Below are 16748 nucleotides of genomic sequence, written 5' to 3' on the forward strand. Positions count from 1 at the left end.
GTTTTTGTGTGGTTTTTAAGATTATTTATAGGTTTGTCAAGGTGTTTTAGGCTCTTTTCCAAGTATTTTGTGTTAAAATGGATTGAAAAGGGGGTTTGTAAGCTTAAAAAAAATCGTGATGTTTTAGCCACTATAATGATCGAATATGAGAAATTAATAAAAACACCGTTCTTAAGTTCTTTTTTGAAAAATATACGGGATGTTAGCTTTTAAAATTAAGGCACACGTGCATCTAACATCACCTTGCTCTTTCTTCTTTTTTTTTTCTAATATTTTTTTAAAAAATGATAGCTTTTTTCTAATATTTTTTAAATTTATATTTCAATTAATACCCCTATATGATATTTTTATTTTTCTTATTTAGCCTTTTATTAATGGAGATTAGTTTTTTAATTATTTTTTATGTATTTAATATATAAAGAGATTTTTATGATTCATTATAAAATGTTTTTATATAGATAAATTTTATTGTTAAAAATAAAAAATATTTATTTTTGGACATTATTTCTAATATGTGCACCATTTCATAATAGTTTTTTGTATCTTTTTATTTTATTCAATCAATTTTAAGTGTTTGTTTGTTTCTATTATTATTTGATTTAATTAAAAAATAATTTTGATAAACAAATTCATTAAACACTACCGAGTAAATGACTTGTATGCAAGATCAAATATCTTGATCTATATATGTTTTCTTGATTTTTCTAGTTTCATTTTTAGCTGTCCTTTATAATTTTTTTTATTTATTTAAAACAGATGGTTCTCGATTTATTTAATTAGATGTGTGTAAAGGCTTCTTGTTTACAATTAGAATTTTTTTTTTTGTAAAAAAACATGTATGAAAAGTCTGCGTATTCAATTTTTTTTATTGGAAAAAAATATTCAACTTGCGATGGAATGCAAGTTAAATAGTTAGCCATAGAAAAACTCTAAATGTTTTGGATAAAACATTTTGCATACAAACACTGTTCATCATTGTACATTTTATTGTGAACTCACTATTCAATTTTTTCAACGATTGCATTCTTTTATGGCCAAATTAAAACACAATTGAATCAGATTTGTTGGCTAAAAACAAAATTAAAATACAGATGACTGAAGTAGAAAATGCATCATGAATGAGTGATAGTTTCAAAGTCCTCATAAAAATTTTAATTTAGTCCTCAAACTTATTATTATTACCTATCTAGTCCTTCAATATTTTGCAATTAAATTTTGCTACAAAAATTTATTTTTGTTATTTTTAGTTCCTAATTGTTGTAGTAGATAGAGAAAATCATTGTTGACACCAATTCATCTTATCAAAATGATCGATTTTAATGTCAACAAGTTCCATTCGATGAGAAAAGTTCAATTTAGGTGTTTTTACATCTTGAAATTGCATAAAAAACTAGATCTAAACTTGGAAAGATTATTGGTTATGGGTTGATCTTGGGTTTTTGTATGGTTTTTAGGTTTTTAAATGCCATGTAAGGGTTTTATCAAGTTGTTTAGGCTTTTTTCTAGATGTTTTGTGTCAAAATAAGTTTCTAAGCTAAATAAAAAAATAAACCCTAATTTTATGGCCACCTAATGACTGAAATTTGAGAAAAACATCACCAATATCTGTGCTGGTTGGAGAGACTCTCAGAGAGCAAATATGGAAACCGCCGTAATGAAGCTCAACAACGGCAAATTTCTTGCATTGTTTTTATTGGATTTTACCTGTAATGAAGGAGACAACTGGTCAATCATATATCAATATGATCTGAGCTTTATCTGGTACCCGGGGAGAGATGCATGTTTTCTGTATTGCTTGTTGGAAGAATAACTGGCAAACATGGTATTGCAGGGATTGTGATGCTCATTGTGGATCAGTTTTTGACATTTCCATCTATGTTGGATGGATACACTTCTCGTGAAGATATTGCTTATTCAATTACATGAATCAGAGAATTATTTGGTTAGATTCTTGCGGTACACGAGAGTTTCATCATATAGAAACAATTCCAAGCATATTCGATGCAGTTTCCATAGTTTAGAACTTCAAAAAGCATATTAGACACAGGATTCTTAAGCTTCTAACAGAAATAGAGCACATAACTCTTACAACAATAATCAATTGTGTAGCCATCATACAAAAACCATTCAACAGAATCGAGACAGCTGCAATCCATCTCCAATTGTAAGTGGGAAGATGTTAACACTCCATTAAAAGGCAAATTAAAAAAAAAAATGCCTTAGTAGGGGCAGGAAAAATTAAAAATGAAGAAGAAAAAAGAATGGTGGAGGCCCACAAGGCCACAACACAATCATGCCAGCCAAATCCTACTATTACAAACCTATGATTCATGTGCAAACTCGACTTAATTACAATTAGTGAAACAAAACAGTATGGAGGTTGGTTTAACTTCCTAAAGGAGCTCTGTCATCTGGCCCAGCGAGCATAATCTGACATTCCAATAGTTCAAAAAAATAAGGGTTACTTCATTTGTGGAAGATGCCGAATACGAAGCTCTTGGCAGACAATTTTAATCCAAGATAAATTTTGACACACTTACATTGCAATCAAAAGCAAACCTCCTTGCAAGCATGATGGCTGCATTCCTCTCTCTTGCTGATTCAAATGCTAATACAAAGGAAACCCCTTTCTTTGCTTGCCAAAACAATGCTTGAGCTGCAGCGTTCCCACCTCCTCTAACTCCACACAGCTAAAGCAAAAGAATAGTGTGAGTAATGGCTGTGTCATGTGCTATAAATACCAAATTAAGAGGCTGATGTTCAACATAACTGTCAATAACGTTCTAGGCATATATGAGGTGTGTGTGTGCGTCTGTCCTGAGAGGATGGACCAAAACATTTGCAATCAAATAAGAATAAAAGCGAAAAAGAATTCAAGGTATGAGCTTTTGTAAATACAGAACCATCTTATCTCAAGAGATAAAGGTTGAAACAGCCCCTTATACCTGCATTGAAGTAGAGTAGTACTCTTTAGCAATTGTCGACTTCCCTTTGCGAAGCTTCATCCTCATCTTTCCAACATGAAGCACATGAATAGATTCTGATGTATGATCTAACCCATTCATCTGGGTAACAACTACCTGTAAAGTAAACAAAATCAATGGAGAATAATGGCCTCCTTAATCCTTATGATCACTTTTATAAAAAAATATATATATATATTCAGTTTCATTTAACCCAGGCCCACAATGAAAGGACAACAGGCTAAACAACCTCTATAAATTTCCATAAGGACGATTTTAAACTTCAATAAGTTATCCTTGAAGAGTTATTATTAGTATGATGCTCTCAACCCATGAGCTTGTAGCTCAATGGCTCTTGCAAAACAGGAGAGGAGAAGTCTCAAGCTCCCGCTTTGGTCACATTCGTCAGTTCACTGATCCATGATGCCCTCACACCCCATTGCATTTTAGTAATAACAACATACATTAAACAAGACTAGGACATGTTAGTTTCCATGCTCCAGGAAAAGCAAAGAATGGATGGGAATCTAAATGCCACCCTGATCCTCACAATGGTTAAGAAAATAACATCTGCCAATCAATAACAGAAGCAGAATGGGGCACCTAACCAACCATTCCCAATGTCATCCCTCATTGTGATTCTTACTATAAACTAGGTTGCGTCCTCAAATTCTTAACCTCGGAATCTCAATGTACATCTTTTCCTATTTTCTCTATGGCATGCACACTCTCACAAGGCCATAAAAGTCAAAGAACCTTCATTGCACAAAGTAGCAGACAGTCAAATATCATTGCCCTTTCACTGACATATTGCAGTAAGTACAGTAGAAGGAAAAACATCAGCAAGCCCTCAGGATTCAGGAACGGACAGAAAATAAATATCCAATCACCATGCACACAAGCACTTTTGCCTGTATCATGTGAGCATCTGAAGGGATTTGATGTTGGACTGAGTTCAATTTAAAAAAAATAGACCAACAACAATGGTCAGCCTGGCTGAACTTGACCCACAACCCATCCAACATGCCAGAATGGTGATTAGAATCACCAAAATGACTATTGCAAAGAAGCACAATATGAGTGTTCAGGTAACATGAAAGAATAATTCCCAAATATTGAACCTGACGGGTTTAGGTACTTAAGTAGAAAAAATACAAGTTGAAACAGTATTAAGACAACTTACATTGAATTCAACATCATGTTTTCGCACAAGTGCCTCTACATAGCTTCCGAGACCAGCAGCTGGTCACAAAATTACATCAGCTATTTTATCTTATGCGAACACATGGTTCATAATTTATTTATTTTATCCTATGTAAATGCATGGTTCATAACTTTACATACAAAAGAGTGAACCACAGAATTTTATTTACCAATTTTCATAAATGAATAAAAATTGAAAATAACATAGGAAGCTTGGCAGAAAACAGAGCTGACAGGAGAAAGATGATTGTGTAGCCAGCCCAACTAGTTTGGCTCAAAGCTTAGTCGAGCTGGGTTAATAAAAATTGGAATACAAAAACCAAATTAGAGAAGCAGATCAAATACAGACCAGGATCAATGGCACAAGTAGTGGTCAAAGTGAATTGTTGGCCATCAGAAATTATTTCAGCTTGCAGGACTCGCCCAACATCAAAAGGCTCTGGAGCATAAAACTTGGTTTGGTTGCTCCTGTGAAGAGTAAAATTACTGAAAGTAGTCAGTAGTCTATTTTATGCAATATTCATGATAACTAAGCGTAAATCATAAACAGTCCTAACAATGCTTTTCTACTTTATGAATCCCCAAGCACTCACTAGCAAAAGGCAATTTCATCCAAACCCTCTCTGTGGCTCTTCCCAAATTCAATATCAAAATGCTTAACTTGTTACCCGATTAATTTACTGTCAATTCATCTAAACTTACAGGGCAACCATTTTCACATAACTCATGCCATATTCTACTTTAGCCATACTAGATAACAGAAGCCATTGATTCAGACAAGCAAACATTCCTATATCTAGATACTGAAATCTGAATTTATGGGATTCCCACGCCTCATCTCCTCAATAAAATATTCTTTGTTAATAGTTGATTTGGATTACAGGCAGCATTCCATCCCACAATTTGCTTGCCTAGCAAAAAGTTTGATATAACCATTTTATTTCATGAATTGACAGATTTCATGCCTCATAGCAACTGTTTCAATCACAAAATGACAATTATTTCACAAAGGGTGGACAGTGGCTAGATCAAATCTAAAGGACAGCAACTAAAGTAACTTAAAGGCACTAACAAACGCTATCCTCTGATAAAATAGAATCAGTCACGAAGCATCTACTGTACTTTGTTCAATTGTCCAAAGCATCCAGAAGAGAAAAAATTATTGAAGATGGAAACCTGATATAAGTGCCTTTTTGACATCTTCAGATGACAGACGATACCACTGAATGGAACATTCAGAAAGTTCTGGAGCATTATCAGAGCAAGGATTGATCCGCAGACATGAACCTAACGCTTCAGAACCATCTAATTCAAATAAATGGAATATGCTCTGCTCGCCTCTCCTGCTCCTTGCAAGCTGGGAAAGATGGGGGGGAACATAATATTTAGTCAATTCTCTGATATACTTATTCAACAAGTTTAATATGCAAAGAAGCGAACCACAAAATGATGGAAATTACAACTGAGAGTCAAATACAAGAGATCATAACCAAATATCACAAGAAATGTTTTTAGAAGAAAGCGTGCATAAAGAATTTCCTCTAGCCATTGAGTCACTCTGACAAAAGCATATGACATTCATCAGAGCTTAAACCAGATCCTGAACCATTCAAAGAGTTTTAAATGCTTGAATTATGAAAACTACCAACTTAAACGTATTGCCCCAAATTTTCAAATACTTCTACTTTCTTGAAGATTTTAAACAAAATTCTGAAATCGGAGAACTTAACAACCTATTGGCTGGGAAACAAATGACTAAAATGACAATTAGGGAGAGGTAAACTATACAAGTCAAGTGATAAAAGAAAATTCTAAGATTGGATAATGGTGGAAAAGTAGCAACAGCAAAGCATATTAAAACATGCAGTAAAGTATTAGGAGAAGATGTTGCAAGATCTATTTATGGCCAACGAATAATATCTTAACAACAACAACAATACCTCCTTCTGAAGCTGCAGAGAAACATTTAGACTTCTCAGCAAGTTGCATCCTCAATGCTCGTAGCTCATGTTCCATGTCCATGACCTACAAAAATTAGTTCAATTCACTTGTGATCAATAAATGAATGTGCGTCCACAAATTTGAAATCTCTGAAAGCTTTAGGTCATCACAAAGCATTCCAGAGAAGTATAAAATCATAATCCTAGAAACTCAATTTCCCTTGAATTTATTGGATAACTCAAAACATGGCCCAGGCCCATCCAAAAAGTCTGAACATGTAAATTTTTTTGCAGAAGCGAACTACATTTCAAGGAAACACAAGGGGACGTTGATAGTTCTAACTTCCAAGAACTTGGTCCTGAAAATGGACATATACATGCATCTGAAAGCAATTCAAGAATTATGATTGTTGAGTATCGGTTTTGAAATGCAGTTATAGACTCATGATAGGCTTAGAGAAATAGATAAACAACTCTGGAGAAGCCACTAATGAGCCTCAGCTATGTTAGAAGAAACTTCACCAAATTACATAATAAGTGAAGCAAATTAATTTGGTGACTAGAATGTTCCATTAAGAAAAAATTTTCACCAAAGATCCAGCACACACCTTGCTTGGCTGATGCAGCATTTTTGATCCTTCTAGCCTCTTGAACCTCCTTCATTAATTCTTCCAAGTCCTAATATGCCACACAAAAATATTTTTGTTAAGAAATAAGAAGAAAGAAAAGCATGCGGCAAAATAATGCATTCCAACTTGAACATGGGCCCTAAATGAACATGAAAAGTATGTCCAACTGTCCTCTTTAATTTCAAAAGCAGCCAAGTACCAGCTCAATGGCTAGTACCAGAAGTATTGAAATATGAAAAGAGGATATCTATCTACTGTCAGCGTAAAAAGAGACACCTTCAGAATTTATAACTTAACTAAAGGCAAACTCCTATTGAAGCTGTAATAACTAATAATTAATACAAAACCTGCTTCCCCAAAGCTCGAGACATTCGTTCATGTTCCTGAAGAGCTTCTTCCACCCTCTGAACTGTTGCTCTGGCACTCTCAATTTCAGCACGAGCATAAGCTCTTTCCTCATCGACAAGTTTCTTGGCATCTTCTGAAGCCTACAAGTGGATACAAGCACTAGATAATGAGGAAAAAAAATTCCTTATTGTTATCTCAAATTAAAAAAGTAAAGAATAGAGAACTTGTTGGATGGAATTTACTGGCTTGAGAAAAATATGCCAAATTCTTTCAAAGACAAGATTACCTGCTTAAGAAAATTTGCTAGCTTCTTTACTTCTGATTTTTCTTGAATCAACTCTCCTTCCCTCTGAGTCAGCTGAACCGCTAAAGCTTCCACCTAGAAGAAGGGACCATAATTCATCTTCCACGTAAGTGTTTTAAGTAATGGCATGGCAGTAACAACCAACTCATTGAGTAACACATAAAATCAAATTTTTGGAAGAAGTTTGATAAAAGAAGCAGTGAAGTAACACCAACCATGGCAATAGCTTCCTCCACGTCATCCTTGTTTCTACCTGCCACACGTCCTTTTAATGATTCTAGCGCATCCCTAAGCTTCTTCAATAGGACATGTTTCTCTAAAGAAGCAGCCTCTCTGAGCCTAGCCTGTAATCCAAAGATGAAAAGCTTATCATTTGATTCCTATATCACCCGCTCTCTTCAGAAATTAATAATTCCAAAGTCTTAAAGCCTGAGAAATGGAGAAAAACAACCACTGAAATGAAACAAACAACAGACTTCCAACTTTTTTCCACAATTAATTGATGCTCCATTCAGTTGACAAGAAAAAACAAGTAGATAAGACCATGTAATCAAAAAGCTGAATATAATACTGCCAATTGGCATGATTAATTTCTCAGGAACCATATGGGTAAACTAACATACAATTGAGGAGGTCAAGTTATTAGAAAATTAGCTTCAATAATCCACCTAAGGAAAAACAAATCAAGTTTCCAAAAAGAAACACAAAATGCTGGATACAATTTAAAAGAAACACAACCTCTTCTGACAACTTAGCAGCAGCAGCCAATCCCTTTTCAAATTTACTGGCAAGGTCACGGACAGAGAGGCGTTTCTGCTGTTCCAAAAGCAAAGCAGTCTCGCGTGCCACAACCTCCTTCATGGACAATACTTTGGGGTCATCTTTTGCGTCCAGAATCTGATTGGTAGCTCCAATTTTGTAATTAGGAAACCGACTAGAAGCAAATGCAACATCTGCTGATACAGCTAGGACAGCATCTTTTTGCATAGTATCTCCAAAATCACGGGTTACCCTAGTCATTGTCTCAATCTAACGAACCTGCTGGACAATCAAATAAGTAATATCAACAAAATGGAATTAACCAGACAATCATGGTAAAAAGACTTCTCAACAAAAAAGAAAAATGTGGGTCAGTGCTTACCAACCGAAACTAACTCAATCAGTATTAATCAGAGGGAAAAAACAAGCAACCCTTTTTACTCTCTTAAAACAAATGTAAGATTTACAATTACTCATTAGCTAAGAGAACAAAAACTTCCAACGCGAAAAAAAACAAGAAATTCTCGTATTTAATTTTCTCCTATTTTCATAAGTCTTTCTCAGCAACCAAACAGACAGTTAATATCAACAAACATAGCTGATATAACATTAAAAAAAAGAAAGTAAGAAGCTAAACATTAAAAAATAATAATAGTAATTTCTACAATCATCCATGAAACAAAAGAAAAAACCTTCAACTATAATAAGCTTTGAAAGTGATCGCCAAACAGCAGAAACAACTCTAGACAAAGACCAAAAAGTACCTAAAAAGAGGCAAAGACTGAAACAACAAAGCACACACAATAGTACTGCTAAGAAGTCAAGGAAAAGAGTTAGAGAGCATGAAAATGAAACCCTAGCTCTCTAGTATCTTTTGGGTTTGAAGAAAAGTTAAGAATGGAGACATAAAGGGAGAAACTTGAGGACTTACAGATCACGAAGATACGTGAAAAGGAAAGCAGATAAATGAGAAATAAGAGATGGGTTTTTGAGATTCTTGGATCAGATGCAACTTGAGCAAGCCAAGATTGAATTTTTTTAGAGAATTTGACTGTTCATTAATAGAGAGGCAGGATGATAATTCTTCAATGAATTTAAATGGAAGATGCAGAGTAGGGGTTACGGTAGCCTTTGCTTTTTTTTGAAAAAAAAAAAAAAAAAAGCAAAACAAGGAAGAAGTAAAAACTAAAAAAGAAACAAAAGGCCGCCCTTATGACTTTGTTAGTTGTTACTACTGTTTTTTATTTTTATTTTTATTCTTTTTTCAATTAAGTACCACTTTGGCTTGAACTATGGTTTCGAGATTAGTCTTTATTGAACTTTAATTAGGTTATTTATGTACGGATTAGTATGAGACTTTAAAAAAATATATTTTATTAAAAAATCAAATTAAATGCTTGTGGATGTTATGAAGTAAAAATATTAAATCCAGAAAGAAATACTTTAATCTGAAACGCTTTGAGAAAATACTTCCAGCTTATATTTTACCAGATACAGACACTCAACTCTCAAGCACTCAAGGGTTACAATGGCTGTTGGACCAGGTAGTCTGGTGTGTCGCGGGCCAGCATGCTTGTGTATGTCATCATGCTTAGAAGACTAAAATCCTTCTCTGGTGGGTCCTACACCTTGGTGTCTCTTGATCCTTGAGGAACAAGGATCGGTCTGTCATAACAAAGACAAGAGACAGGAGAAGGAGAGTTCGTTGCCAGTTGAGATGATGCTGTTTTTTGTGTAAGCATGGAGGCAGTAATTCTCGAAGGGACCGTCATTTCTCTTTCTGCTAGTTGACCAGAGCTGTATACGCTACCGTTTAGTATTATCATAACTTCTGTTCCTGTCTACCTAAGAAAATTCTTTTTTTTTTTTAATTCACGTATAATTGCATTTAAACTTTCATTTTGGAAAAACTAGAGCATGTTTATAGATCTGTTTTTTTATTTATTTTACATATAAAAATTAATTGTACAATATTTTTAATCAAATACATGTTTTTAAAATTTTATTTTTTAAAAAAGCACAACTAAAATATTTTTAAAGGTTATTTTTAAAAAATCATAACTATCAAAACTGTCGCAGTCTTTATTTACGCATTTATAGTTGCTGCCAAATTAAGGTGGATACGTCATACGTGTATAGCTGTTATGCTAGTTTGCATGCCTAGGACCATAATTTTCTTGAAAGTTAAAAAAACAATATTTATGCTTTAGGAAATTCTTTAACATTATTAATAAACTCAAATATATATATTTAAAAAATAATAATTTCATCAAAATAAATTTTTATTGCAAAATAAAGTTAATATATTTGTTTAGAAAAATAAATTGAGAATTACAATGCACTGATAAATAATTATAGAGTTGTTAGTCTAAACTAAAGATTGGGTATAGAAATTAAGATAAAGATGTATATTAAAATATCTAGTTTTGTGTAACTTTTTAAAAAATAATTATCTAATTATAAAACAATGGGTTTTTTTTAATGTGAATCATTTTAAATAATCATAAAAGATAGATTTCTCAAGTCTAAAATTATTTTTTTTATTAAATATCTTTTATTTATCTTATTCAAGGTTTTAAATTGAAATCATTGTATATGTTAAAATAAATATTTTATAATCGTTGAAGCAAGTTAAAAAAACTTGTCCATGTTACTATGTATGATTGAAAGTGAGAAAAAATCATAAATGTGTTAAAATCATGTTTAAAATCTCTATAAAAGTTTGATAAACAAAAAAAAATACAATTGGAATTGAATTTTCATGAACAATTTAATATTAACATTGTTCTTTTTTATATTTCATAAGTAATAATTAAAAAAATAAATTATTAAAATTCAAATAAGAGGTTATAATATTTATTTAAAGCCTTGTAAAAAATTGAAGAGTAGGTGAATCATCATGATAGTTTTTTTTATAGTGCGAAATAAAAATAAAAAGACATGAAATGGTTGGGCACAACATCTACCCCTAGTAACAAGCTAGGTGGGCGCGGGGTTGGAGGCAAGGCTCACTCATCTGCCTTTGCTTCTGTTTTTATTTAGAGTTTGTTTAGTAGTGTGATAGTGGTTGTTTTTGAAATAATTTTTTATACTGAAATATATTTTAATGATATTTTTTATTTTTAAAAAATTATTTTTAATATCAGTATATCAAAATAATCTAAAAAGTACAAACCATATTAAATTTTAATAAAAAAAAACTTATAATTTTTTTAAAAACGCGTTTCAACCGCGTTTCCAAACACAATCTTAGCAAGCAAGGAGACAAACAGCATGTTACTTATCTTTATTTTTTTTTTAAAAAAAAAAAAGATAATTTATCATCTGTCGAGGCAGAGAATGTATTGTTCTCTCGCCTAGTTTTTGACTGCCCAAGGAATTGAAAACTGGGCAAAAACTCTCCGCTTCACGGAGCAAACAATCCATTTTCAACCAATTTTTATCCTAAAAAACATGTGAAAAATAACATACACAACTCAATAAATCTATTTGTGCCCTTCAAGTCCTAAAAGCAATAAAAAAAAAATCAACATAGACCCTAAATCTTTCAAAGCTCCAACCTATTTTTTCAGTTAATTTGAGTGTCATTAATCACCATCATCCAACTCTTATAACCGGATAAAATATTGAAACACTGAACTTAATTTATTTTTTTTAGAAATCACAACAACTAATCATTTTCTTTATTTACTTATGTTTTTTAGCAAGTTTTCTTCTCTCTCACCTAGTGATTCAAAAATAAATAAAGTAACATTATAGATAAAAATAAAATTTGGATCACATTTATTATTCTCTGTGTTTTACGGTTAGTCCTATTTCTCTTGATTCGTGGCAAAATGATACAACCATAATTTATTATCTATATTGATACAAGTATACAACCATTATTTACGGTTAGTACATATAGTGAATAACAAGGTATAAATGCGAGGTTAATGAATAAATTCAAGAGAGACAAAATCAATTATAACATGGCCCTGAGAACTGGATCCCAGATTATTTTCGAATATGTCGTGGTCAAAAGCGATGAAGAAGATCAAGAGAGATAAAATTAGAAGAGGAGTAGGATCAATGCTTGTTCGAAAAAAATCCAATGTAGAAAACAGGTAGGCCCCTCGGATGGTGGTAAAAATACCTCGAAGATGGCATCCAAAGTCCAAAGATTCCTTTGAATCTTCATATTTACTTTCACAGAATCCAATTGGACGTTACATGACGTGCAGCACAGTGAATCTTATCTCCATCTGGGCCAATTCGTTCTTGCCAAAATCTCAAAACCCAGATCAAGAACAGCCTAGTTCTGCACTTATTTGGACTCCTACCTCCAAATATATTCGCATTGGGCTTCACGATCGTTTTCCAGTTCATCTTAGCACCAACTCCTCCCCTTCCTGGCTCCCAGCCCAAGGAACCATCAACTGCAAGGTCTGCAAACTTGAGATCTCTGTCTTCCTCACTTCTTCACGTCCGAACATCTCAAACACGGAAACTGAAAAACCCTCAGTAAACCCCTACAATGCCCCTTCCTTCCCTTGATCTCAAATCTTAAAAGCATAGCAAATGGTAGGCCCACCAAGAAAGTTACTTCTTCCCGTCATTCTCACCTCCATTGGTGCCGTCATCCTGCTCTCCCTCCACCAATCCACTCTTACCATCCCTAACCCTGATTTCATCCCAATCAACACCTCAATCAAGACCACAAATCACCAATTCACTCCTCAAGATTTCACGTTCCTAATCAAAGTTCTTGCCTTTAACCGCCTAGACTCACTCTCCAGGTGCCTTAACTCCCTCTCCGCCGCCAACTACGGCGGAGACACTGTCCATCTCCACATCCACGTCGACCACTTTGCTCTCACCAATGAATCCCTAAACGTTATAGATAACAAACTTGAGGAATCGCGAAAAGTTTTGAACTTTATCGATGGGTTTGATTGGAAATTTGGAAACAAAGTTGTGCATTATAGGACTAATAATGTTGGGTTGCAAGCTCAATGGCTAGAAGCTTGGTGGCCAAGTTCAGATCATGAATTTGCGTTTATTGTGGAAGATGATTTGGAAGTTTCGCCGCTGTTTTATAAATTTGTGAGGGGTTTGATTGTTAATTACTATTACAACGCGTCGAATTTTAGTCCTTCTGTCTATGGCGCTTCACTTCAGCGTCCAAGGTTTGTCCCAGGTACTATTTTCTTCTGTTTCATGTCTTTTTTTATTTGTTTAATGATGGGGCTTATAGGTTTTTTATTTGTTTTTTTCGGGTTTTATGGTGATGTAGTGATGCTCGTTGCTTTAGAATTAGTGTGTGAAGGCCTTGCATTATGTTAAAAATGAACTCTGGGGGTAGTGAGTTAATTGCTAGGCTGAAATCTTTTCAATATTTTGCTTATGGCTGAGATTTATGTTGATCGGATGCGAGCTTTAAAAAATTTAAATTTGATTTGCAAATGCATAAGCATGTGTGAAGCAAGCTGATCCATACATTTTTTTCTGATTCCACTATGATGTCTATGAATTACAATGACATCTAAACCAAGACGCATTAGTTTTGTTGTTGGTAGAATGTGCAACATGCAATTTTCTTCTTCTCTTAGTTGAGCATTCTTATAAAAATCGTGTTGATTCTACAACCCTATTACTTACCCTTGGCCATATTTTTCTTTTTTATCCTTTGGAGAGTGGTTTTGATCGATCTGGTTGCTGGTTACAGGTAAACATGGAAACAAAATACATTTGGATAGTGAAACACGTCTTTTCTTGTACCAATTGGTTGGTACTTGGGGTCAGATTCTCTTTCCGAAACCTTGGAAAGAGTTTAGGTTGTGGTATGATCTGCACAAATCCAAGGGCATCAAGCCATTTCTTGATGGAATGGTAATCTTATGACCCCCCCCCCCTTCTTCACGTTTGCTGGTTGATTTTTTTTTCTCTGTCTAAATTCAATGTCATGCAGGTGACAAATGGGTGGTACAAAAGGATGGGAGAAAGAATCTGGACTCCTTGGTTCATTAAATTCATCTACTCTAGAGGTTATTTTAATATCTACACAAATTTTCAGCATGAGAGAGCACTCAGTGTCTCTCACAGGGATGCTGGTGTTAACTATGGGAAAACTGCTGGACCTGACTCCCAATTACTGGACGGAAGTTCTCTTGAATTCAACTTACTGGAAATGCAACCACTGAGTAATCTGAAATGGTATGATTACTGCTTTAGAGAAGTTCTTTCTGGAAGGGTTGGAAGGACCTTGGATGAAGTTGGGTCTATTCTTCGGACTGTGCAGAAAGATCGGAGTGTTCTGCTTGTGACTATATTAGGGGAATCAGGCACAATCACGAGGAACATGCTTTGCCACTTGGAGAGGCTAAGTATAAGGAACTATATATTGATAGGCCCTGGGTCTGACCTTCTATTCGATCTTGCTAGAAGAGGGCATCCTGTGATTGATGCTGACCAGTTTTTCAATTATCTTAGAGCACAGAGAGTAATGGGATTTCAACACTCCAGTGCAGAGCTGATGAAGAACGTTTTAGTGAATGCTTATGTAATCAAGAAGTGTTTAGAAGATGGGTATGATTCTTTGACAGTGGATGCAAACGTGCTTTTCCTCAGTAAAGTTCAAGAGTTCATTAATCCTTCCAGTGACCTGTGTGCTGGGAAGAGCTTGGGATTTTTCTTTGTCAGGAGCTCTTCTTCTGCTCAAGAAATCTGGGCTGATCTCCTGAAGAAGGTAGCTGCCACAATAGGTAAGGGTTCGTTACAGGGAGAGAGCACAAATTTTGTATGCTTTGTGGTGAAATTCTTGGAACAGAATGGTGCAGGAATTCTCAGGGTTGACGAGGCAAGCATTGGCATCCAGATTCGTGCCGATGCTTTTAACCAATCATCTTTGGAGGCTGGGAAGAAAATGGTTTATTGGTCTACAGACACAAGTCTGGATTTGATTCAAAGGCGACTTCAAGAATTGAGTTTGTGGGTTGTAGATGGTGACTCTTCTTGCACTGCTGTTGTTTGTCATGAGTCATAATAGCATTTAGTGCTGGACAGATTTTGTTTAACCGATTTTCTTTGTACAATACGTTGAAATATTACTGATATTCTTTTGCACGCATTTCATACCAAATGTAACCTATATTGTATTACAAATTTTTGGAACAATTAAAAGAAAGTAATTGCCCTCGGTGAAACATCGCAGCTCCAAACTTATCTGCACTGTGGCGGGCTCCCAGTGTTTGAGCTCGGGTGCTCGTGGGGCACCACACCTTGGCGAGGTCCCGACACCAGGCTCGAGGGTGTTGCTCAAGCCCACAGGGACACTTGGCATGCACTCAAAGACTGGGCTAGGGTGCTACATCGAATCCTATGGGTGTTGGTATGTGCCTGAGCCCATAACCATTGCTTGGGTCCAAAGTATGTTTTCATCGTCTCTTCAAGGTCTGACTATTATCAAAACATGCTTGAGCTAATTAAAAAACATTTTTATAAATCCTATTCCATCATGAACAAAACAATAATCTATAACATAAAGTCATAAATCTAACAAATAACACAAAATAGAGGTCTACACTTTGGCATAACTCTTGAACCAACCATAGAAATGATACTTGCCAAGATGTCCAAGAGCATGACATTTATTATATGACAGTTACCACAATCACATGAAATAATATAGTGGAATATGAGACAAATGGTGGCTTTCCTGTATTTGGTTTCTAGTCACTTGGATCTACAAAGGAACACTGTCTCCACTGTACGCACAAATGGCTCCTCCTATGCTCTCCGTCAGGTGGCGTTTACAGGCAGGAAAAAATGGACGGCATGATAGCTCCAATGTCTGCTGCAGATGGTAAACTGCAACATGCCCTCTTGCTTTTTTATTTAGATGCGTAGATTAATTTGTTCCTTGCAAGATCGGAAGAAACGGGAAAAGAAAAAAAAATAATGTTCAGGACAGCAAGACCTGGCAATGAATCTTGCAAGACAGATAAACTCCATGTGAAATAACGTGCTACCTGCTGAATTGTCAGCAATTTATGTAGCTATGGACATTATCTCTTGGAAGAAGAAGGAACAAGGATTATACCCATACAGCTTGCTTTGAAAAGCTTAAGCTCCACCTGATTTTGATCCTCGTGCTTCGGATGTTCAAAAAATGGTAGTGCATTCCAAAAGCCAAACGTGCATTCGGTCAAATGACACGACAGGCTCCATTTGCTTTTTGGCTGGTTTCTTAATTATCCTATCTGCTATTTTCAGACCAAAATATGACAGTGACAACGCTCTCCGAATTTCAGTTCTTGGGCTGAATTCTTTTATTTAATTAATCTCGTTTTATACTACTGATCTTGATTCCTCGAATAAACAAAAGATACCTGTATGTTATTGTCATGCTGGATATGCAAATGGGCTTTGGATTTATGGCCCAACCGAGGCAAATGTAAGAACGAACAACGTTTTAAGACGGCCATGAGCATGTATGGTGGGCTTAAAAGACATCATGGGCTGAGTGGTCGTGCAGAGACACACCGAGAGCCTTTTCTATTTAGCCTTGGTGGAAGAATTATAGTGTTTCACTCCTCCGTGACCCGGCTATGTTGTGGGCTGA

General features: G+C 34.9%; 2 protein-coding genes across 2 annotated transcripts; one reads left to right on the top strand and one right to left on the bottom strand.

The window, feature by feature from the left end:
- Positions 1–2085: 2085 nt before the first annotated feature.
- Positions 2086–9335, bottom strand: LOC118055557 (stomatal closure-related actin-binding protein 1-like). Its single transcript, XM_073407205.1, is given in 16 exon segments — positions 2086–2430; positions 2541–2690; positions 2946–3080; positions 4147–4205; positions 4516–4621; positions 4624–4634; positions 5343–5523; positions 6107–6124; positions 6126–6191; positions 6715–6738; positions 6740–6784; positions 7083–7223; positions 7370–7462; positions 7603–7731; positions 8126–8425; positions 9078–9335. Coding segments are annotated over 15 exon segments (1485 nt in total). The 5' UTR covers positions 8408–8425; positions 9078–9335; the 3' UTR covers positions 2086–2385.
- A 3038-nt stretch (positions 9336–12373) lies between these two features.
- On the top strand, positions 12374–15254 carry LOC118055601 (uncharacterized). The gene is made up of 3 exons (XM_035067558.2): positions 12374–13325; positions 13854–14017; positions 14097–15254. The coding sequence occupies exons 1-3, from the start codon at positions 12707–12709 to the stop codon at positions 15168–15170; spliced, it is 1857 nt and encodes a 618-aa protein (XP_034923449.1). The 5' UTR covers positions 12374–12706; the 3' UTR covers positions 15171–15254.
- The last annotated feature ends 1494 nt before the right edge of the window (positions 15255–16748 follow it).

The sequence above is a fragment of the Populus alba genome, chromosome 1 (genome assembly GCF_005239225.2).
Source record: "Populus alba chromosome 1, ASM523922v2, whole genome shotgun sequence".
Taxonomy (NCBI): domain Eukaryota; kingdom Viridiplantae; phylum Streptophyta; class Magnoliopsida; order Malpighiales; family Salicaceae; genus Populus; species Populus alba.

What these genes read in the sequence shown, in the direction of transcription:
- LOC118055601 (XM_035067558.2), top strand. Translation starts at nt 12,707, where the DNA reads ATGGTAGGCCCACCAAGAAAGTTACTTCTTCCCGTCATTCTCACCTCC. An exon ending in GCGTCCAAGGTTTGTCCCAG is followed by an intron (nt 13,326 to 13,853) that starts GTACTATTTTCT and finishes TGCTGGTTACAG; the next exon opens with GTAAACATGGAAACAAAATA. An exon ending in AGCCATTTCTTGATGGAATG is followed by an intron (nt 14,018 to 14,096) that starts GTAATCTTATGA and finishes AATGTCATGCAG; the next exon opens with GTGACAAATGGGTGGTACAA.